Source organism: Cyprinus carpio, unplaced genomic scaffold (genome assembly GCF_018340385.1).
Source record: "Cyprinus carpio isolate SPL01 unplaced genomic scaffold, ASM1834038v1 S000006823, whole genome shotgun sequence".
Classification (NCBI taxonomy): Eukaryota; Metazoa; Chordata; class Actinopteri; order Cypriniformes; family Cyprinidae; genus Cyprinus; species Cyprinus carpio.
This window is the reverse complement of record NW_024879402.1, coordinates 481,639-506,401: the sequence shown is the minus strand read 5'-3', so window position 1 is coordinate 506,401 and position 24,763 is coordinate 481,639. Positions and strand designations below refer to the sequence as shown.

At 42.9% G+C, this 24,763-nt stretch overlaps 1 protein-coding gene across 1 annotated transcript; it reads left to right on the top strand.

The window, feature by feature from the left end:
* Nucleotides 1–2,718: 2,718 nt before the first annotated feature.
* Nucleotides 2,719–15,138, top strand: LOC109075399. Its single transcript, XM_042756259.1, has 10 exons — nt 2,719–2,735; nt 5,291–5,402; nt 5,890–5,969; nt 6,107–6,280; nt 6,384–6,425; nt 6,793–7,013; nt 7,904–8,081; nt 8,767–8,914; nt 9,079–9,082; nt 14,947–15,138. The coding sequence occupies exons 4-10, from the start codon at nt 6,190–6,192 to the stop codon at nt 15,136–15,138; spliced, it is 876 nt and encodes a 291-aa protein (XP_042612193.1). The 5' UTR covers nt 2,719–2,735; nt 5,291–5,402; nt 5,890–5,969; nt 6,107–6,189.
* Nucleotides 15,139–24,763: the final 9,625 nt, after the last annotated feature.

The window sequence follows — 24,763 nt, the reverse complement described above, 5'->3', positions numbered from 1 at the left end:
TTTTGAGAAACAGACCGTAATGTTAAGATCACTCGTACAAACGTTTTTACGAACTTCTAAGCTTATTACGAAGCTTTTGGGAAACGCAGCCCTGATAAGTTGAATCAAGTGTTAGATAAGGGAGACATACAAAATGTGCAGGGCTAGGGGTACTCCAGGACAGGTTTGAGAATCAGTGCTCTACGGCAGGGGTGTCCAATCCTGCTTCTGGAGGGCCACTTTATTTTAGCTCCTACCCTAATTAAGCACACCTGAACCAGCTAATCAAGGTCTTACTATGAATACTAGAAAGACGTGTGTTGAGTCAAGTTGGAGTTAACCTCTGCAGGAAAGTGGCCTCCAGAACCGAGTTTGAACACTCCTGATCTGCAGGTTTTCTGTAGGCCTTAAAAAGGTCTTAAAGCGGAGGATCGCCCCTGCCCTTTTTATCGCCAACGGTAAAGTGTCCTTTCGGTCCGGTCAATGTTCCCCCGGACGGTGATGCGAACCGCGATTTCCACCCCAATTTTGTATTATATGTTAAGTTGGTTAAAACGTTACGGGGACAAAGGTTTTTTTTTTTTTTTTTTTTCTTCTTCTTCTTCTTCTTCTTCTTCAAACTTTTAAGTGTGCCTAATATAATCTAGACCACACATTAATGCACTGTGTCCCTTAAAATAATTAAATTTACCTGGTCTTAAAAAAGGTCCTTACTTGGTCTTAAAAAGTTCAAAGTTATTTATGAAGTATTCATTTTAACCTTCAGAAAACCTGCAGACACCCTGCTCTACAATAAAATGCTCACCCAACTATGTCATCAGAATTTTGAACTGTAGTATTGTTACATTGTGAGTTTAAGTTAATGGTATTTATCGACCATCTTTGTTTTTATATATATATATATATATATATATATATATATTATATATATATATATATATATTATATTAGGTGAACTACCTACGGTCAATCGGGGGTTCGAATCCAGGAGCAGCTGTTTAAGGTGGCAACCAATGAGGTCCTGGGTGCATACAACCTTCGGGGGAAGAAATCAAAACTAGCCTTCCAAGACCTCAGGATTTGTTCCATTATTATAGGTAAGTTTAAATCAAACTGAAAATTACTTTAAAGGATTATAATAAAGTAACTGTCTTGAATATTACATTGTAGAATAAAATACGTTTTATGCTTTCAGGGGAGCGTTTCCCTAAACCTTCTTAACGCTTTACGTCATTCTTAAGTGCACTAAATCTTTAGAAATCAAACAAACAAATTAATTAACTAATTAATTAATCGCACAGCAGCAAATTAAGCAGGGGTTTTTTTTGTTTGTTTGTTTGTTTTTTTGGTATTTGGAGGGGTACAAATGGACGCAATTTGATGAATATTTAACTTTGTAGTCTGCCGGCTAAAACCTAGACTGTAAAAATGTCGTCACTGTACGGGTAAGTCAATTGTGTTGTTAGCTAACATAATCGACCCCGGCCTTTGTAGCGCGCTAAGAGACAGCATTATAGGGAAACGCACCCCAGAAATGTATATACAATGCAAAGTATGCATGGTTTTATTTCATTCTACTTCTAGGAGCAACACAGAAGACTTTTAAATCACTGAAGTCAGTTGAGGTGGAGGATCTGATTTCACTGGCCCTGAAAATGGTAATTACACTTTATTAAAATCTATTTTGAGATGAGTATCAACTGTCAGTAGAACTGAGGCAAAAGTATCTTATCTAATTTTACTGTAAGATTGAACAATACTGCCAGCAAGCACCCCTTTTAACACTCTTCAACTGCAAAAATGCAAGTAATCGCGCTGGCGCTTCAGTTAAAAAAGTGCATTCCCCACACTGCACAAACATTTGAATATGGGCCAATAATAGAGCAGATTTATAGGCCTATAGGTTTTTTAAAACAAATATTCACCGGTCTACATCAGACCGATATGAGAGATGTAGTTATAACCTATAAATTGAAGGATTTTAGACGTTTTAATATGATCTAACTCATAGGCGGAGGATGAACCAACTCCAGGGTACGGCTACAAGCAGCCAAATGCATTACACATCATAAACCCGTCTTTTTAGACAAAAAAAAAAAAAATCTTATTTCAATGACTCATTTATGGATCAAATCATTAAGATACAAAACCGGTTAAGTAAAATAGGCTGAATATATAATATTGTACAAATATGTATAAAATGCTATAAATAGCCAGACTGCTAATAAGACTGCAGTTTTGCATCTGCATAACAAAATAAATTTTAAAACGTGATGATACGAAATAAAGACGTATAATGAAGAAAAATAATATTTAGAAAAAACAAGTAAAAATGAATTACTTTTTTTAACATTTAAGGCCTGGAGACAAACTCCCATTTCTTGAAAGCTGTCCTACGTGATCGTGAATAGAACACATTTAATGGGGCGTAATTCATTATCTTTAATGAGAATTGTATATTTTATAGGCCTACATTAAAGTGTATTTCGTTTTTTATATTTTACATTTATTTCTTGAATGCTACTATTACATCAACTGTAGCTGAAAAAAATAAACCACTGTATATTTAATTTGTATATTATGTTGTTTATATGAAACTTTCTTTGTTTTTATATTTTTAATAACAGATTGGTAAATATTACCTGAGTAAATATGTATAAAGTACAGTCACACTGTATGATTGTGAATTTTAATTGCTGTTTTTAACAGAGATTTTTGTCTTTTCTGTTTTTTTACAGATCACTATTGCACACCAAGTAAGCAAAACAACATTTTTGATTTCATTTTATTTTATTTCTGCAAACAACTTGCACCACTTGCAACTGCACAATGACATCACGCTGGTCAAAGAGGCAGAAAATTAAATCAATGCTTAGGGCCACAGACTCAGAAATCCTGCAGAAGTATGAGAAAACCTATACTGGTTCCAAAATGCAAGGCAACACTGTTGCAGAACTGGAACATGTTGAATTCCCAAGTGTAGCATTGGAGTCAGGTGAATCTAGCTCAGTTGTGAAGCAACCAAGTATAGGGGAACTTGAGCAGAGGTCAGCAATCAATGATTCCCATCTCTCATTAGACTCTGTTTACGACTGTCCATCACCTAGGCCTGTTGATTCAGAATCAGATGTTTCTGATGCTGAAGCTCCAACATCAGAGTTAATGACAAGTCTCAGATTTTGGGCCTCCTCCTTTTCGGTCTCATTAGCAGCATTGACTGCACTCTTGAGCATTTTGCGAGTGTTTCATCCAGAATTGCCAAGAGATGCTCGGACAATTCTCAAGACACAAGGTGAAATAAAAACTAAGAAAATGGAAGGTGGGGAATATTATCACTTTGGCCTAGCTACTGGATTGATGTCAAAACTGAAAACTCTGAAGCTGCTGGCTAATTAGACCACAATTAAGCTGCAGTTTAGTATAGATGGTTTACCACTATTCCGAAGCAGCAAAACTCAGTTCTGGCCCATTTTAGCTACCATTAATGTTGATTACAGAAAATCGCCATTCCTTGTCTGCCTTTTTTGTGGCTTTACCAAACCAAAGAATGTCTTTGAGTTCTTGGGCCCATTTATTAAAGACCTTAGTGGCATTCTAAAAAATGGCATTGTTCACAATGGACAGCAGATTCTGGCAGAAGTGTGCTCATTTATATGCGACGCCCCAGCACAAGCTTTTATTAAAAATGTAAAAAGCCACAATGGTTATTCAGGTTGCGACAAGTGTTTTCAAGTGGGTGAATGGCACAACAAGATGACCTATCCGGAAACAAATGTTAGATTGAGGACAGACACAGACTTCAACTCTATGACTGATGATGAACACCACTTAAACCAAACACTGTCCCCACTAGCTAGTCTGGTCAAAATGGTGACAATGTTCCCATTAGATTACATGCACTTGTGCTGTCTTGGGGTAACCAGGAAGTTGCTATATATTTGGATGAGGGGCAAATCACTGGCAACTAGGCTGTCAAGTAAATCAATCGAAGAGATATCCGTTAAATTGAAGGGACTAGGACCTTACACTCCCTCTGAGTTCAGTCGGAAACCCAGGCACCTCTCTGAAATAGATCGGTGGAAAGCGTCAGAGCTTCGATATTTCATGATTTATGCTGGCCCAGTAGTCCTGAAAAATAGCATTGCCCTTGAAATTTATGAAAACTTTATGTTACTTTCTGTGGCCATGCATCTGCTGTTGTCGCCTGGAACATCAGAGGAAATGATTGATTGCGCTCAGGGATTGTTGACTTCCTTCGTAACTCACTTTGGTCAGCTATATGGGAAAGGTGAAATCACCTACAATGTCCATCAGCTGACACACTTGGCATCAGAATACCGTCTGTTTGGTCCCTTGGACAACATATCTGCATTTCCTTATGAGAGTTATTTAGCGCAACTAAAGCACCTATTGCGCAAGCCTCACTTGCCTTTACAGCAAGTAGTAAAAAGGCTCTCAGAATCACCTGCACCGACATTGGACACATTGAAGAAAGGACAAAAATTCATGCATCCTCATTATGGTGGTCCATTGATCTCTTCATTAAGCTGTGGGGACCAGTTCTGTAAGCTTGTTACAGAAAAGTACACAATATCATCTAGGTCTGGGGATAACTGTTTTCAAATTGTAGATGACATTGCCGTTGTTGAAAACATTGTCAGGGTAGGTCAGGAGACTTACATAATTTTTCGCAAGTTTACCAAAAAAGAGTCCTATGGCCAGTATCCCTTTCCATCTGAAAACACTAGGGTATACAAAGTTTGGGGGATGTGCAAGAATGTCGGTGTGACTAGGCTTCAGCACATCGGCAAAAAGTACACAATTTATCCAGACAAAACCAAGTTCATCGCCATTCCCATCATTCATACCAATTAAATTTTTTCCAAAATTTCCAAATCAGTTCATATAATCAGTTTATGCAGTCAGTTCATCAGTTTATAAATAAGTTTTTTTTTTCCCTTGCTTTTTTCTATAGTCTTTGTAATCCCCTGCAATAAAAAAAATGACCACATGGTGCGTTGTTCAGTTCAGAAGTGGGGCAACTGAAATTGTGCCAAACTCATGGGTTGAAGGAGATAAAGTCTTCTGGCCCCCATACCCTCCTAAGGACTCTATTAGGCTGAATGCAGCCATCCTGAATAGAGAGCAGCAGCCTGGTCAGGGATGGCACACATACCAGCCTATCCGTCTCCTCATAACTCGTGGTGGGTGTTCTGGTATAAGATTTGTGGTATAAGAATCTGAACATACCCCTGTCTGACATAATTTCTCCTGACTCTGACTGTACTTGACTGTTTTTCCATGTTTGTAGATAGTCATGATGAGGCAGCGAGGAGCCTGGACAGATATCTCAATAAAGATTGTGACATCACTGACATCCAGTCTGAGGAGGAGAGCAACCATGCCCTGAAAAGAAAAAGAAGGTAATAATGAATGTCCAATTTCCAGTTGCACACATTTGGCAGATGCCGAAAATGAATGTCACCCACCCCTCCCATCCGTGTGCAAGCTTAGGTTTCACTCACGGTCGAGCTGTTATCACGCGTATGCCAATCAAAGATTAAAGGGATAGTTCACTTTGAAATTACATTTTGGTATGTTTTAGGTTACCTCAAGGGCATCCAAGATGTAGGTGTCTTTGTTTCCGCAGTAGTTTCAATTTTTATATTCAAATGTTATATGTATATGTGTGTGTGTGTATAGTATGAGTTTTTAAAAGAAGCAATTTTCGGCTTCAGTTTCGGTTTTCGGCCAAGTGCATCCTAAATTTTCGGTTTCTGCCCAGAATTTTCATTTCGGTGCATCACTAGTTTCAACCATTTGTTGTTGATGTGCAATTGAACAGTTTAACAATTTGTTGACATGCGCAAGTTGACAATTTAAGTGCTTTGCTCCCTTGTTTACTTTTAGACCGAATCCAGTTTATCACTCAGACGAGGAGCCCCAGAATGAGTGCAGATTCACCCAAGCCCCAAAAGTGTTATTTCCAGGTTTAGTTAGCCACATTGTGGCGTGTTTATGTACATAAAGGAAGCTTTTGCAAAAAATAGAGATTCTAAATATGCATTACACACGTTTGACCTTAAACACCTCCCCCCACCCACAATTTTTTTTTCTTTACACAAAGCAGCGACCCAACTAGCCAGTCAGAACAGCCAACCATCACCACCTCCACGAATCTATCAGACCCTCCAACGCCCCAATTCCCCCATGTTGTCTTACCCCAATGTCCCAGCATCGTTCCCTGGAGATGAATTGGTGTTCTCTCCAATTAATTTACTCCAGAGGCCATCTCCTGAAGGTATGCTTTTAAAAAGTAGTAATTAAATTCAGTCAATTCAAACATTCAAATTCGAGCCAAATGCAGTATATCCAGTCAAATGGTTTAATTTCTCTTTTCACAGTTGTTTCAGATTCTTCAGAAACTGCCAGGTTGGCATTAAAAGGTAAGTACAATTAAATCCTAGCGGCCCAGGCTTTTCTTTCCTCAATGATTTAAATCATTGAAGGATTTACCACTTATCAACTGTTAGCTTAAACCAATGGAGGGAGACATTGCTAAAATAAACAACTGTTAAAAAGTTTGTTACCATCATTCATTTTTCCATTTGGAATCATTATAACCAGCCTCATGAAATAATGGTTTTACAGCAGTCCAAGAGTGGTCCCATACTAAAAATTTTTTGGTGATCCCAAACCTTTGAACATGAGTGTATGACAATGATAAAAAAAAAACATTACACTGACTGCTCGAAGTAATTTTTTAGTTCAACATCTTCTGAAATTTGTTTGTACAATTTTCTTTGTCAATAGATGTGGCTATGCAAAAACTTCTTACTGCAGTGACAGAGCTTTCCAAGGAGGTGAAGGACCTGCGGGAGGAGTTTAGGCAATTCCGCCAGTCCTGCAGGTGTGGACAATCGGAGTCTGTGGTACAGCCACTGTCGGAGCCCTTGGAGCTGCCCTTCCACACCATGGAGGCCCTGGCCCATGCAGAAGAGACACTGTTAAATGGCACAAACCGACAGGCAATGGTAGTTTTAGTTACATCATTATTCTGTCAGAAAGCTTCACTGATATGCACAACTTCCTTAAACTGCCTGACCTTTATGACAGTAGACTCATGGGTTAATTTCAGATTTCACATTTCAATATCTCCTAAAAACTGCTGTTTTTTCAGTTTGCCTTTATCAATCCAAGTTACATTCAGACTGAAAAAAATAATAATTCTGCACAGACCAAATTGGCTGAAAATTATGTTCGATCTTGAATCACTGTATAGAGGGGTGTTTCACCAAAGCGGAATCAAGAAATCCAAGACCTTGAGCTGTTTTTACTCTGGAGTTACATAAGGTCACTGTAGCTAGCTTTGCACTGTTGAATGCCCACACCATTCATTTCCTATGGCTGTGCTACATGACTATAAGAAAGAGAGTCATAAGCAGATTGTGCATTAGCCTACATCTGAGATATTATGAGCTGTTGACTGTAATGGCAATACATATTTGCCGTGATCAACAAATACTTTTTGGCTCCTGATGCCTTATTTTTGCGTGCTTTAACCATCCAGCTACAGTCTGTAGATGACGGGAGAGTACGCTGTGGCAGGGGAGGGACAGAAATTAAGGGACAAATACATTGCGTTTACTGCTAAAATATACGAGATTGGTGAGGAAGGAGAAGAATAGTCAGTAACCAGACAGTTTTTGGTCCCATTGACTTCCATAGTAGGAAAAAATGTATACTATGGAAGTCAATGGGACCAGAAACTGTCTGGTTACTGACATTCTTCTAAAGACCCGGAGATCCGCTGAATGGATTCAAAAACGATAAAACTCAACTGTTTAACTTTGGGGCAGTTGTAAAATGAGCCTAAAAAAGTGGAGTATCCCTTTAACGCTGCAAATTTGTAATACTTTGCCAGACTGCTCGTCTCGCCACCATTGGAGGGACTACCCTAGAGGTGAGGGTCCGCCGTATGATGGCACACCTGTTGTCGAATGAACTGGCTCCAAGACTGAACTGGGCTGGAAAAAAGAACAAGGAGCCTACTAAACAAAAACGTCCCTTTAAAGAGTTGGCACTCTGCCGATCTTTGTTTGGTAAGTCCTGCTCCATTTTCAATCACCATTATAATATCAATCCTAGGCTGCAAGCCAAAGGGCCTTAATGCACACCCCAACTCACCCCATGCAGCACCAGGAATCTTAGCACAAAGTTAACACAATAATCAAAAATAAACCTCAGCATTCAGTGACTTGTAACAGTGATCTATAATTGTTAAAGGATTAGTTCACATCAAAATGAGAAACAGTTGAAATGTTGCCGAAAAGATAAGAGCAACACACCGCTAATCCAAATGTAGACTTGTCTGTCGGCGGCCCTCCCTCTGGCTCTGACCTAGCAGCAGTAGCGCAGCGTCTATGGCGTTATTTTCCTTTCAAATGTAGAGAGCGCATTGTTGTAGCGCGAAAGTACATTAATATAATGCGCGAGCGCGAATCTCTCTGCTCACGCGCGGAATTTAAAGTGCCAAGCGCGAACACCTCTGCTCGCGTGCTGCTCTTGTAAGAATTGTCTCTGGGCTCGCTCAGAGTATATGCCTGCACTTAAAACGTGTTCAGTGCAATGTACTTACGCGCTACAATAATGCGCTCTTGACATTTGACAGGAAAAGAACGCCATACGCGTCAGGCACGCGACGCAGCTGACACGCAATCGAAACTGTAATATGCTTGATGCATCACAAATGTGGAGACATGAGATTTACTTAATCTTTATTAACAGGTGCAGAGCGGACAACGCATCACGACACCGTCACAGCAGATGACCTACTAACCCGGAACAACACTTCTTCTTCTTCTTCTTCTTCTTCTTCCTTGATGTTTAACGGCGGTTGGCATCCAACTTCAATGGTGCATTACCGCCACCTACTGTACGACGCTGCGAACCAAATCTAAAAAAAGAGAAACTAAAACTAAAATGGAGACTTCCAACTCTCTTCCCCCACCCTTTAATTAATAATTAAAAAAAATAAAAATAAATTTAGATTTCCAAAATTGTCTTCTATATTCTATTTGCTATCCCTGTGTCCTTAAGGAAGGTAAATAAATGAGTACTGATATCATTTGAAGTTAATCCCAGAAGTTCCTTAAGTGAATTCCCTTGCACCCCAAAATTCCTTATGCTTTCTTTCATCTTTATCCTTTCTCGATCATATTTTTGGCATTCAAGTACCACATGTTCAACATATTCAATACTGTCACAAAATTCACATCTTCCTGTTACATGCTTACCTAAAATATGTAAGCACTTATTTAACCCACAATGTCCAATCCTTAACCTAGTGAAAATTATTTCTTCCCTTCGACTCCTTCCAGTGATCCTCTCTGTCCCAACCTTCTGTTGTATTCTGTATAAATGTCTCCCTTTCTCCTCTCTATCCCAAACACTCTGCCACTTTTTCATAATTTCCATCCAGATTTTTGTTTTAGCTTCTGTTTCACTCATTAAGATTGATATTTCCACATCTTCTCTTTTACTGGCTTGTTTTGCCAAACCATCTACCATTTCATTTCCTTTAACACCAACATGAGCTGGTACCCATGTAAATTTTACCTTCACCCCCAACTGAGAAATCCTTGTGTAACATTCTAGTACCTCATATACTATGTCTAGTCTTGATTTTGACTTAAATGATTGCAAACTCTTTAGTACTGCACTAGAGTCTGAACAAATTACAACTTTATCCGGTCTTGTTTCTTCTACCCACTGTAGAGCCAACCAGATACCCATCAATTGCACTGTAAATACAGATATTTGATCAGACAGTCTCTTCTGTACCTTAACTCCCATTTTTGGTATTCCAAATGCAGCCCCTGTTTGCCCAGACTTAGGATCTTTAGACCCATCTGTGTAAATATCCAGATACCCATTAAACTCCTCGTTCAGATGTTCACAAAAAACTCTACATAAATCCACATCTACTCTACTCTTTAAGTTTCTATTTAATAACTGCAAATCCACTATAGGTTCCACAAACAACCATGGTGGTCTGACAGGCAACGGAACTGTTGGACTAAATTCTATACCCTCTAAACCCAAGTCTTTTCCAATAGCATCACATACCCATCCAAAACTCTGACTTTTAACCCTTTCGTGCTCCCAGCACACCTGCATTACTACTCTAGTTGGGTGGGACCTATTATGTCCTTGTAGGTTTGCCCAATAGTTAGCTGCCAACTGTTCCCTCCTTAAATGTAAAGGCATCTCACCCATCTCTACTTGCAACGCCACTGCAGGTGATGTCCGAAAAGCCCCACTGCATATTCTAAGTGCTTGAGTTTGTATTACTTCCAGTTTAGCCAGTGTAGTCATTTGCTGCATCTCAATATGCTATACAACCATAATCTACAGCAGACTTAATCAGTGAAACATATATCTCCCTCAGTGATTGCCTGCTCGCCCCCCAGTCCACTCCTGTCTGACACCTCATCACATTTAATACTTTTTTAAACTTTACTAAAACTTTCTCTATGTGACCTGCCCATGTTTACCTAGCATCAAAAACGATTCCTAAAAACTTAAAGGACTCTACTTTCTCCAGAACATGTCCATATAATTTAAGATCAATCTCTTCTCCTATCTTTTTCCTTGTAAAGAAAACCACTTGAGATTTTTCCTTTGAAAATCTAAATCCCCATCTCATTGACCATCGTTCTACCTGTTCTATTGCTTCCTGAACCTTACTTACTGTGTATTTTATGTTTCTTCCCCTCTTCCACAAGGCCCCGTCATCTGCAAACAGCGATCTTCCAATCCCAGGCCCTACATCTGAAAATACATCATTTATCATAATGATAAAGAGCAGTGGGCTGATAACACTACCCTTGAGGTGTTCCATTTTCTACCATATAACTACCAGATAATTCTTTCCCAATTCTCACCCGAATAGAGCGTTCGTACAGGAAATCCTTTATCCAGTTAAAGGCCCTCCCTCCTATTCCCAAAAGATGTAATTTAATCAACATCCCCTCTTTCCACATCATATCATACGCTTTCTCAATGTCAAGGAAGACTGCCACCACTGATTCCCTATTAACCTGGGATTTCCTTATTTCATCTTCCAGGCACAGTATTGGATCCATTGTTCCTCTTCCCTTCCTGAATCCACTTTGATAAGAATCAATTAATTCTCTTTTCTCCAAAAAATAGACAAGTCTGTCTGTTACCATACGTTCCATAATTTTACCTATATGGGATGTCAGCGCAATATTAGGTTTTGCAGGATCCTTCCCTGGTTTCCTAATAGGAACTACAATTGCTTCCTTCCAACTTTTTGGAAGTTGTCCTTCCTCCCATACTCTATTATATAATCTAAGCAGTCTTCCTAACGCAATCTCACCCATAAAAGTCAACATAGCATAACACAGTTCATCTCCTCCTGGTGCTGTCATCCCTGCCCGTTTAATTGCTCTCTCCATCTCTGCCTTAAAAAATGGTGCACTCAATGCATCATCCACTTCCTCTCTTTTTCCTAAGACCCCAGGATATGTCCTCAATGTCCTTTCCCTTCCTTTCTTCCATTCTCCCTCTAGATTATCAGAGCTATGTATTACTACAAAAGCTTTTTCCATCATCTCTGCCTTCTCCTTATCCGTCACAGCTTTCTCCTCCCCACTCACCATTACAGGGTAAACCCATTCCCTCCTTTCCCCACCCATCCTCCTTATCATCCCCCACACTTCTCCCACAGGTGTCATTCTACCTATTGAGCTGCAGAACTGACGCCAATAATCTCTCTTAGCCTGTCGAATAGTCTTTCTTACTAATGCTTGAGCTCTTTTATATTGAATTAAATGCTCAAAATTATGAATCCGTCTCAACTGCCTAAAAGCCCTATTCCTATTTCTTACTACTTCTCCACATTTCTCTGTCCACCACGGAACTGCTTTCCTTCTCCTTATTCCAGAGCTCTTAGGAATAGTTTCAATATGCCACCCCTTTAATAATTTCCTGGAAACTACTGTATTCTCTGTCAATATCCATATCTCTAACCTCCTCATCTAACCTTTCCTCACAAAGCTCCTTAAATGTTGCCCAATTTGCCTTACCAAACATCCATCTCCTTCCTCCCTCTTCAGACCGTCTTTTCGTCCTCATTTGAATAGAACATAATATAGGAAAATGATCACTTCCTACAGTTGATTCCTCCCATACCTCCCATTCACATAATCTTCCTATATCATTAGACGTAATTGTAAGATCTAACGCCGACTCATTTCCAGATACAATATCAATTCTTGTTCCTCTACCATCATTAAGACACACCAGCCCTTTTAAATCCAACAACTCCTCTATGACCTGACCATTTCTATCCAACTTCTTCCCACCCCAAAGTGGGCTGTGAGCGTTAAAGTCCGCACACCATACTACCTTTCATCTATCCTGTCCCTCAACCCCCTCTATTGAATTTAAGTCCAATTTCCTACATGGATTGTAAAAGTTAATTATTGCTATACTGTCCATCCCTATCCACACTTCCAACACCACATACTCTAACTCCTTTCCCAGTCCCAGAATCCTATATGGAAGCCCCTGTCTAATAAATGTAATACACCCTCCCCCACCACCTTCTTTCCTATCTCGACGAACCCCCACATATCCCTGTATCACAAAATCCAAATTTGGACTAAGCCATGTTTCCTGTATACAAATAACATCAGGATTTTCCACCATTCCATCAATAAAATATTTAAACTCTTGTCCATTTGCTATCAGGCTTCGGGCATTCCATTGTATAATTAAAAACATAATTAATATTAACCAACACATGATTCCTGACTAGACTGTTGTTTGAGATCATCTCTCACTATTTCCCATGTCAGTCCTGTTATATCCAGATGTTGTACTGCTGCCATAACTATCAACTGTATCCTTTCGGTCTTAGATTTTACCTCTGCTGTTCCATTAATCACACCGGCAATAAACGTCACTAATTTCCTTACATTGACTATCATCATTTCCCCCTCATTCTCCTTTACTTGACTTGTTTCAGTCTCCACACTACCCCCACTGCTACTTCCTGCTGACTGATTTTGTACCATTTTTACTGCTTCTGCATATGATACCTTCTGCCCCACTCTTACTTGTTGCACCTGCACAGCTTCCTTCATCACTGCACATCCACCATAAGCCACATTATGCGCACCTCCACAATTACAACAATTTGGTTATACACCTTACCCACACTGACCATAATTATGATTTCCTCCACATCTGGCACACCTTCTAGTTTCCTTGCACATTGCTGCTACATGTCCAAATCGCTGACAATTATAGCATCTAAGCGGTTTTGGAACATAAGGTCTGACAAAGTAACTCATATATCCAATTGTTACTCTTTTTGGGAGAGCCTCACCCTCAAACTGCAGCAAAACTGATTGGCTATCCACCTTAGCCCCCTCTCTGGATGCTTGAAGTCTTTGTGCACTCATTATAGTACCACCTTTTAAATTAGATTTCACCTCTTCCATCCCTACACACAACGGGATACCTGTAATCACCCCCTTACTCCACTGATTCCTTCCCTGATCAACTACAACCCTGTCCACCTGAAATTGCCCCAATCTTTCCAGCTTGAGAGCCCGATCTCTCTGACCCAACATCTTTACCTTAATCAGTAAACTTCCATTTCTCAGAACCCTTGCTGCAATTATATCTCCAACTGCTTTCTTTAACGCCACAGTCAATCGAACCGGATTTACACCTTCCACTCCACCTCCATCTTTAAATTTAATAACTACTTTAAACTCTTCATCATCTCATTCTTCTAAAGTACACATATCACTCTCCTCTCCACTCAAATCCGAGTTACTGCTAATACCTAGTGTATTTGCCTTCCTTTTCTTCTTCTGATTTTAATTTTTTTCTCCCTATCTGCTTTCCCTTACCACTTTTCTCCTTATCTCGTCCTCTTCCATCTCCTTCTTCCATCTCCGGTCCAGTCACAGTACAGCTGTGCCACCCGCCGTCTCTCTCAAACACCCAATTCGTTTTCTCAAAGAAAAAATACCGGTCAATCCAATCAGGGAATCGACCTTCGCCTTAGACGTTCAAAACAAACCGCCAGAACTCCTCGCCGAGCTTCGGCCCAGCTGCTCCTTCCGCAGGTTACCGGAAACGTCAGAGCGCAGACCCCGCGCCAACTCTCGCGAGATGAGAGAGGCACGCACGCTCGCCGACATGCAGCTTCTTCTTCTTCTTCTTCTTCAGTGAATTTTATTGGCAGTTTGCAATCTTTGTGCATTACCGCCATCTACTGGATTGAGGTGTGATCACATTGGGAAGTCATAAATAAATGAATATATAAAAAAAAAAAAAAAAAAAGAAGAGAAAAAAAAGGATATCAGAGCCCAAGCTTCAGCTAGCGCTGCTTGTTCAGCTCCTCCAGCTTCAACTTCAGCTCAAACCCCCGGAGAAAAAAAAAAAAAAAAAAAACACATTCCGGAACAACACTCATCAAGAGAAAAGGTAACATAAGTAAACCCATGCCGCCCTCTACTGGACAACTTTGTTAAATGCATCCCATTTACTACATCCCCTTTCCCCAGATAACACTAGCTTCAAATAATTATCTACATTACTCTTTACTATATATCACGTTTTACAACTATTGTGCATTTTACCCCGTTTAACTAAATATATATATATATATATATATATATATATATATATATATATAATATATATATATATTATATATATGTGAGCCGTGTCCTGGGCACCTATCAGCGTCGCCCTGGCAACGAGGGAGATTCACCTGCACGCAATCACAGCGGGGCGGATCTGATCGGTCCCAGCTGAAGCGGATGAGGAGAGGATTATAAACGCTGCGCCTGAAGGTGACACAGGGAAGAGAGGATCTTCCGATGACTGAAACTAACGTTGTGTCTCTTATCCCTCCAGAAAGCTGCGGATCGACCAGCCCGCCACCCGAGCACCGGACACCAAGTCCCCGTGCACTCAGCCGGCCGGCAAACAGGATCACGTGGCACCGAGGACGAGCACTGGACACCACAGGATTCAGCACCAAGCAAAGCACCTTTCAATAAATACACCCTCCGGGGCTTCACTTTTGCACTAACCCCTGTCGTGTGATTCTTCAGCCCGTGACACTGGTGGAGAATGCGGGCAGATTACTGAAGGATCACCGACTCACACGATTGTCCTGGTTCACCCCGTTGTTTTTTTTTCCCCTCTGCTTTCTCGTCAGGCGGTGACTCCCTCCCCCAGCTATGGAAGAGCTTCTCAAGCACCTGACGGAAATAAGCATTCGACAGCAGCAGATCGTCGAGCACATGGCCACTCGACAGGGCAAAACAGAGCGTGAGGTCGCCGCTCTCCACTTCACGGCCGCTCAGCGGGCCCCGCTGCTGGACCCCCGCACTCAAGCCACCCAGCTCCTGCCGAAGATGACCGTCCACGACGATATAGAGCATTACCTGGGAATGTTTGAAACCATCGCCGCTCGAGAGGACTGGCCCCGGGAAGAGTGGGCGCGGATACTGGCACCGTTGTTAACCGGGGAACCCCAACAGGCCTACTTTTCAATGCCAGCCCGCCAAAAGGAATCCTATGAGGAACTACGGAAGGAAATACTGGGGCGCGTGGGTTTGTCTCCCATCGCCGCGGCCCAATTGTTCCGAGCCTGGGAGTATAATAGTCGGTTGCCAGCCCGCGCCCAAGCAGCCGAACTCAGCCGCCTCGCCCATCACTGGTTACTCGCCGGGAGCCCCAGTGCCGCCCAAGTGGCCGAACGTGTCGTCGTGGACCGGTATTTGGGCGCCCTACCACGGCCCCTTCGGCAGGCGGCCGGAATGAGGAATCCCCGCACCGTGGGAGAGCTCGTCGAGGCCGTGGAGCTAGCCGAGATGACGATGCGACGAGAGGCTGGGGAGCGAGCACCGCCATTTCCCCGGAGGGTGTACCAGGAGCGACGCACGCCAGAGGGCACCCAGCGCACAGTCAGCAGGTCGGCGGTTCCCCGCATACAGGATGAGCCGATGCCCACGGAGCCACCACCCTCTCCCACTCGCGCCTGGCTGGCAGGCTGCGCCGTCCATTTGGAGCCACCACGAGGGGCACCCCAAACCGAGGTTTCCATTAATGGCCGACCGTATCCAGCCCTGTTGGACTCTGGAAGTGCTGTTTCCCCCACGGATGGGAACCAAAGCTCGCCTCTCCATTACCTGCGTCCATGGGGACACCCAGAACGTGCCCACTCGGCGGATAACCCTCTCCACGAGGACTGGCACCTGGCCACTGGAAGTGGGCGTAGTCAGGGACCTGCCCGTGCCCATCCTGTTGGGGAGAGACTGGCCAGGCTTTGACCAACTGCTCACCCAAGTCACCCGGCCTGCCAGCCCTGCCGGGAACCGCCAGAAGAGGAAGAACGTCAGCCGGGGTCCCCGACGGCGCCCTGTCCTCCTGGCTTCGGACAGCGCCCGAGATGGTGAGTCCCCCCCCCAAGATGCTAACCTTTTCTATGATGTGTTCCAGCACGTACGGGGTGGGGGAAATTTTATGAAGGAGCAGCTCGGGGACGACCGGCTATAGCACTGCTGGAAACCGGTGAGAGTGGTTGAGGGAAAAGAGGTCCAACCGCCACCACACCCAACCCCACACTTCGTGGTTCAGAACGGCCTGCTGTACTGTGTCGCCCAGCGGAGAGGGGAGGAGGTCAAGCTGTTGGTAGTCCCACGCACAAAGACACAGACTATCATCGAGCTTGCCCATTCCCATCCTATGGCGGGCCACCTGGGGGTGCAAAACACCACTCAACGAGTCCGGGACAGGTTCCATTGACCCGGCATGGAGGCGGAGATCAAGCGGTTTTGTCAGGCCTGTCCGGACTGCCAAAGGACGTCGCCACAAACTCCTCCCCCAGCTCCGCTAATCCCACTGCCCATCATTGAGGTGCCCTTTGAGCGGATAGGAATGGACCTCGTAGGGCCGCCGCCAAAGTCCGCCCGGGGACACGAACACATTTTAGTCATCGTGGATTATGCGACCCGGTACCCCGAAGCCATTCCACTGCGCAAAGCCACGTCCAAAGCCATCGCCCAGGAGCTCTTCCTGCTGTGCAGCCGGGTCGGCATACCACGGGAGATACTGACCGACCAGGGCACCCCCTTCATGTCCCGGACGATGGCTGACCTCTGCCACCTCCTAAAGGTCAAGCAGCTTCGGACCACTGTGTACCACCCGCAGACCGATGGGCTGGTCGAAAGGTTCAACAAAACCTTAAAGCAGATGCTCCGCCGCGTGGCTGCGGATGACCGACGGGATTGGGATCAAATGCTGCCGTACGTCCTCTTCGGCATCCGGGAAGTCCCCCAGGCCTCCACAGGATTCACACCCTTCGAGCTCCTGTTTGGGCGGCAGCCCCGTGGCCTGCTCGATGTCGCCCGAGAGGCCTGGGAGCAGCAGCCGACCGCCCATCGAACCACGATCGAGCACGTGAGGGAGATGAGGGAGAGGATCGACCGCGTCATGCCCCGCGTCCGGGAGCACCTGGCGGTCGCCCAAGAAGCTCAACGTCGACGATACGACCGGGCGGCCCAACCGCGGGAATTCCAGCCAGGGGATTACGTCCTAGTCCTCGTCCCAACAGCAGCATGTAAATTCCTCGCCAAATGGCAAGGCCCGTACATCGTCGCGGAGAAGGTGGGGCCCATGACTTACAGAGTACGCCAGCCGGGGCGCCGGAAGGAAAGCCAACTGTACCACATCAATCTCCTGAAGCGCTGGGAGGGGACGAGGACTCAGGTGGCGGCCCTAGCCGCCTCCTCACCCGTGGTTGTTGACGTCAGCCCCCACCTGTCGGCCGCCCAGAAGACAGAGCTTCAACATCTGGTGGGTCAGTTCTCTGATGTGTTCTCCCCACGGCCCGGGCGGACCAACTTACTGCAGCATGACGTCTGCACCCCACAAGGGACCATTGTGCGACAGCGGCCCTATCGAATCCCGGAGGCCCGGTGACACGCAGTCGAAGGGGAGGTACAAGAGATCCTGAAGCTAGGGGTCATCGAGCCCTCCCGCAGTCCCTGGTCCAGTCCCATAGTCATGGTCCCAAACTTCCGCCGCCTAAACGAGGTCTCCGAGTTCGACGGATACCCGATGCCCCGTGTTGATGAGCTGCTGGAGCGGCTGGGGAGAGCCCGGTTCATATCCACGCTCGATCTCACCAAGGGCTATTGGCAGGTACCGTTAACAGAGACCGCCAAACCGAAGACTGCCTTCTCCACCCCCACTGGCCACTGGCAGTACCGGGTTCTCCCCTTCGGACTGCACGGGGCTCCGGCTACCTTCCAGAGGATGATGGACATCGTGCTGAGACCCCATCAAGCTTACGCCACAGCCTACATCGACGATGTCGTCATCCACTCGGAGACCTGGGAGGACCATCTGGAGCGGCTCCGGAGGGTGCTTCTTGAGCTGCGGCGGGCAGGGCTCACCGCCAACCCCAAGAAATGCCACCTCGCCCTACCTGAAGCACAATACCTCGGTTTCCAGGTGGGCCGGGGCCTGATCCGTCCGCAACAGGGGAAAGTGACAGCTATTCTCTCAGCCCCGAGGCCCTCCACCAAGAAACAGGTACGGGCCTTCTTGGGGTTGGCTGGCTATTACAGATGTTTTATCCCAAACTTCTCCTACCTAGCGACGGCCCTGACAGACCTTACTAAGAAGGGACAGCCGGAGAAGGTCAAATGGGGAGCCCCGGAAGAGGAAGCGTTCAGGAGGATAAAGGCAGCGCTCACGTCTGAGCCAGTGTTGCGCGCGCCCGACTTTAACTGTCCCATCTTATTACAGACGGATGCATCCGACACCGGGTTGGGAGCCGTCCTGTCCCAAGTGCAAGACGGTGAGGAACACCCGGTGGTCTACATCAGCCGAAAGCTGTCCACAACGGAACAACGATACGCGGCAGTGGAGAAGGAGGCGCTGGCCATCAAGTGGGCAGTCCTGGAGCTGAAATACTACCTACTGGGACAGAAATTCACTCTCTACACCGATCATGCCCCGTTACAGTGGATGGCCCGGGCTAAGGACACCAATGCCCGGGTGACGCGGTGGTTCCTGGCGCTCCAGGACTTCCACTTTGACGTGCGACATCGAGCTGGAACCGCCAACGCCAATGCGGATGGACTCTCCCGCCTGTGGACAGCTTTCGCAGGTCTGTCAGGTACTCTTCCTCCCCCAGCCCCCACCTCCCCCCTCGCCCGAGGAACCAGAACAACGCTTAGCGGGGGGGAGTGTGAGCCGTGTCCTGGGCACCTATCAGCGTCACCCTGGCAACGAGGGAGATTCACCTGCAAGCAATCACAGCGGGCTGATCGGTCCCAGCTGAAGCGGATGAGGAGAGGACTATAAACGCTGCGCCTGAAGGTGACACAGGGAAGAGAGGATCTTCCGATGACTGAAACTAACATTGTGTCTCTTATCCCTCCAGAAAGCTGCGGATCGACCAGCCCGCCACCTGAGCACCGGACACCAAGTCCCCGTGCACTCAGCCGGCCGGCAAACAGGATCACGTGGCACCGAGGACGAGCACTGGACACCACAGGATTCAGCACCAAGCAAAGCACCTTTCAATAAATACACCCTCCGGGGCTTCACTTTTGCACTAAACCCTGTCGTGTGATTCTTCAGCCCGTGACAATATATATATATATATATATATATATATATATATATATATATATATATATATATATATATATATATATATATATATATATAAGGGAACAACACAAAACCATAACATTTGTGCATTTTCAATATAAACTAGGGACTTCGGGTGGACTACCTCCGTCCCAGTGAGTTCCAGGACGCATTCTTGCCCTGTGGCAGGGGAACTCACTTCTAACTATTCATAGTCCTGTAAATAACTCGGAGTCTTCTTCTGTCTCGTCGACCTCCTTAACTCTAAATGGCCTTTCACCACAGGAGATTCTGATCTTAACACCTCCTTGGCCATTTCCTCCTTCTGCTCCACATTAGTGTCTTTGGGCAGTGTAACACCCGTAGTTGATGTTAACTCCTCCTCCTCTTTCATAGATGTTTCATAGAGGGAAGTATGTTTACACAATGTTTGTGGTATTGTATGCTTGTGTTTGAGTGCAATGAAGTGCTGAGTATGTAATGTGTGGTGTTATATGCTTGTTGACTTGCATGTGTGAGTTTTGCAATGTTCTGTGGCATTAAAAATGCATTACAGTTTTTCTCGATTGCTAACACACAGTTCATGAAACACCCACACGGCGTCTAAGAGGAGAGCAATGGCATCGTCGAGGAAGAAGTTAACTCAGCTGGGGATATCATCCTTTTTGGTCGAAGTTACTCTGCGGTAGTGAAAGTTACTCACCGAGGGAAGATTTCTCTTCTTGAGACACCGGCAGAGGTTGAAAAGTTTGCTCTCAATCTGGATCAGGCCACAAAGTCTTCTCTGAAGAAAGCTGTAGCGGTTACGTTACGAGAATCCGAGGTGAACAAGGGTGAATCTGTAGTTCCTTTGGAGGACCTTGTTGAGAAAATTTGATTGTTTCTTCATCCGAAAAATTATCTTTGAGGGCAGGTAGAAGAGTGTGTTTTAACTCTTTGCTTACTGCCCATGTTGTTACTGTTCTTGTTTTTTTTTTTTTTGTTCTTTGCCCGGGACTGCCCACGTAAGTTCAGTCGGTCTAGTGTAGGCCTATACATTTGTTTGCGTAATATTTGTTTGCCTAGATGCCTTTGTATATGCTCTGATTACCGTTATCTTTTTGGGGGATTTCTTTATGGTCCTCCCGCATTAGTTCTGGTTGATGTGGATTGCTTTTCCTTTTTAATATATGGCTATAAATATTGTATCATGGAACGTTAATGGGTTAAATAGCCCTATTAAGCGAACCATATGCTTAGATTACCTAAGATGCAAAAAGGTTTTTATTGCCCTTATACAAGAGTCTCATTTGAAATAGTTTTGTTGACAGCGGACGTACATCCCTTCCAAAATAAATATTTTAAATATTCCTCTTCGGCTGTCAACAAAACTAAAGGGCTGTTGATAGTTTCTAAGCGTAATATTGGTTTTTCAATCATAAAATATGGTAATGATAAAGAAGGCCGAATCACTTATGTTGTTGCTTCCCTAAATAATACTAAATATGCTTTGATATCTGTATATGCACCCACGGAGAGTGATTCCTTATTTTTTCAAGAATTATTATGTTTAGTTGTGAGTTTAGAGGACTGTCTTGTGGTGTTAGGGAGCGATTTTAATGCAGTGTTAGATCCCCAGTTAGATAGATCTCATGCCTCTAAGTCTGATTCAACAATCTTTGGATGTTTTAATTCATTTTTGCAACATTCCAATATATGCGATGTCTGGCAATTACAAAATGACGGTGCTAAGGATTACACATTCTTTTCAATTTGTCATAATCCATGTTATTCAAGGATTGATTATTCATTTATGTCCCCTTCACTTATTCCCTATATTAGTAAAGTTAATATTCTACCAATTGTTTTATCTGATCATTCTCTGATAATTACATCTTTAACCCCTGCATTGTTGGGCGCAAAATGCAACCGATGGAGATTTAATACTTCCTTGTTGCAGGACTGTACATTTGTGGCTGATTTACATAATTCTTTGATGGAGTTTTTACAGATTAACAGAGATTCTGTGTCTGACCCCCAAGTGTTATGGGAAACGACTAAATGTTTTATTAGGGGTAAATGTATAAGTTTCTCATCTTTTAATAAAAAGTGTAGGTAGAGCCGTAAATTTGAATTAGAAAAACAAATTGATCTACTAGAGAAGGAATTAAAAGATCATTTTTGTGAAACCAAAGTCAAAATAATAAATGTTCTTAAATCAAAATTAAAATCCATATATTTTTATATATTTACATAGAGCTGAATTCATCATACATCGTTCCAGACAATCATATTATTTTCATGGAGAACGCTCCTCCAAGCTGTTGGCTTTGAGGTTAAAAGATGATGAATCTAAGGCTAGTATATCGGATATTAGACATGAGCGCTCAGTATATACTCAATCTAAGGATGTAAATAGAGTATTTGAAAACTACTACCAACATCTGTACACTTCAGAATCCAACTCTGACCCAACAAATTTTTATTTATTCCTTAAACATTTAAATCTTCCCAAATTAAATGACTCTCAGTGCAACATATTAGATAACCCTTTGAGAATCAAGGAATTAAAATCTGCCTTGGATTGCATAAAACCTGACAAGTCACAGTAACTCAAACCGTTTGAGTAAACAGATTGCCTTTACTTAAACCGTGTAAGTTTTATAACTTTGCAATTATGTAATCAAGTGATTAATTAAGTGCTGATTGAGCTTTAGTGATGAACAGCTGCTGTTAACAAACAGCATCACCAGCTCCACTTAGTAACCAGACTGACTTTATTTCTGTCAGACGTCTACAGAAGATCTTATTGAGAATTAACTAAGGTTTAGATGTTGATTTATTGTTTCATTTGAAGTAACCATGTTAGAGATCAGTGTTTGCTTTAGTTGGGCTCTTGACCCTTGATTTCTGTCTTAGATTATTATTTTTTTGGACATTGTAACCATGTGTTTTTGAAACATGTTTGTTATAACTCAAAAAACCCAGAGAAAATATGCTCAGGTATTGGTTGTTATACAGCATATTGGTGATGATAATCATCAATTATGGAGCTGTTCAGAGTTCAAAATCTTACTAAATAGATGCTCTATAGTTACTTCAGTTGATTACAATGAAAGCCATTCAAAAAGTCAGTGCTTTTTTCATAATCAGTTAATATAAAGGACTTTCCAAAGAGTTTGGTCTTCTATGGTGTCAATTAGTCACACACAGACATCAATAATCAGAATATGAACCTCAACAATGGTTACGAAAAAAAAAAAAAAAAAAAACATGCTGCAATGCATGCTGGGTACTATTGTAGTACAAAACTCATCCATGGCTCCCAGCATGCTCTGCTGCATTGTTTTTTTTATTTTTTATTTATTTTTTTTATGGTCACCATTGTTGAGGTTCATATGCTGATTATTGATGTCTGTGTGTGACTAAGTGACACCACAGAAAACCAAACTGTTTGGAAAGTTCTTTATATTAACTGATTATCACAGAACCACTGGCTCTTAGAATCACTTTTACTGTAATCAATCCAACTAATTACACAACACCTGTTTCATCATAGATTAAACTCCAAACGGCTCAATAATCAATGATTATCATCACCAATATACAGTATAACAACCAACATCTAAGTACAGGTTACATAAAAAAAAGACTAATCTGAATGCACTGTAAGTTGTTTTGGATAAAAGCAGCTTTTAAGAGTGTGAGTGTGTGTATAACACCTGATGATATTTTCTGTGGGCTTTTGAGTTACAACAAATGGTTACAACAACCAAAGAAAAAACTAAGACAGAAATCAAGGGTCAAGAGCCCAACTAAAGCAAACACTGATCTCTAACATGGTTACTTTAAATGAAAACATAAAATCAACATCTAAACCTTAGTTAATTCTCAATCAGATCTTCTGTAGACGTCTGACAGAAATAAAGTCAGTCTGGTTATTAATAAGTGGAGCTGGTGATGCTGTTTGTGGGGTTGTTTAATCAGATCTTGAGAGATTTAATGTAATTTTATTTCAGTTTATTTTATCTAAGGCTGTGTCTGAAGTCAGTTGGAGTTCTTGTGTTTCTCTTTTCTTCAGCAATTCTGTTTGTTAACAGCAGCTGTTCATCACTAATTCACAATTATCACTCAATTAATCACTTAATTATTTAATTGCAATGTATATCTTCTTTCAGTGAACTCAACTGAATTAAGTTCAGAGTACTCACAACTATTAGTTTTAAAAAATTAAATGGTTTAAGGCAATCGGTTTCCCTCAAACGGTTTGAGTTAACATAACTTGTCAGGTTTTAGTGAGGCTGTGTCTGAAGTCAGTTGTAGTTCCTTTCTCTCTTTTCTTCAGTAATTCTGTTTGTTAACAGCAGGTTTTCATCACTAATGCTCAGTTATCACTCAGTTAATCACTTAATTACTTAATTGCAATGTATATCTTCTTTCAGTGAACTCAACTGAATTAAGTTCAGAGTACTCACAACTATTAAGTTTTAAAACTTAAATGGTTTAAGGCAATCAGTTTCCTCAAACGGTTTGAGTAAACCTAACTTGTCATGTTTTTAAGGATATTTGTTTACACAAAAGGTTTGAGTTACGTTACTTGTCGGGTTTTACAGTGTAGTAATAAAGCACCTGGGCTAGATGGGATTCCCCCAGAGTTACTGAAGACATTATGGGACATAATAGCGCCCTTGATTCTTAATTCTCTTAACTTTGCATTAGAAAAGGGGCTTTACAAAGGGACCAAACCACAGCTTTAATAACTTTGCTGTTGAAGAAAGGGAAGGATCCACTTGGATGCTCTAGCTACAGGCCAATTAGTATTCTATCCACAGATTCAAAGCTGATGGCAAAAGTCCTGGCCTTAAGACTGGATCGATGTATAGGAGACTTGATTGACTATGATCAATCAGGTTTTCTAAGGGGGAGATTTGCTGCAGACAATGTACGTAGGCTCCTTCATATTATTCAGCAAGCAGACTCATATACAGCTTCCTCTGCAATCCTTTCTCTGGATGCAGAGAAAGCATTCGACAGAATTGAGTGGAACTTTTTGTGGTCTGGTTTAGAGCATTTTGGGTTT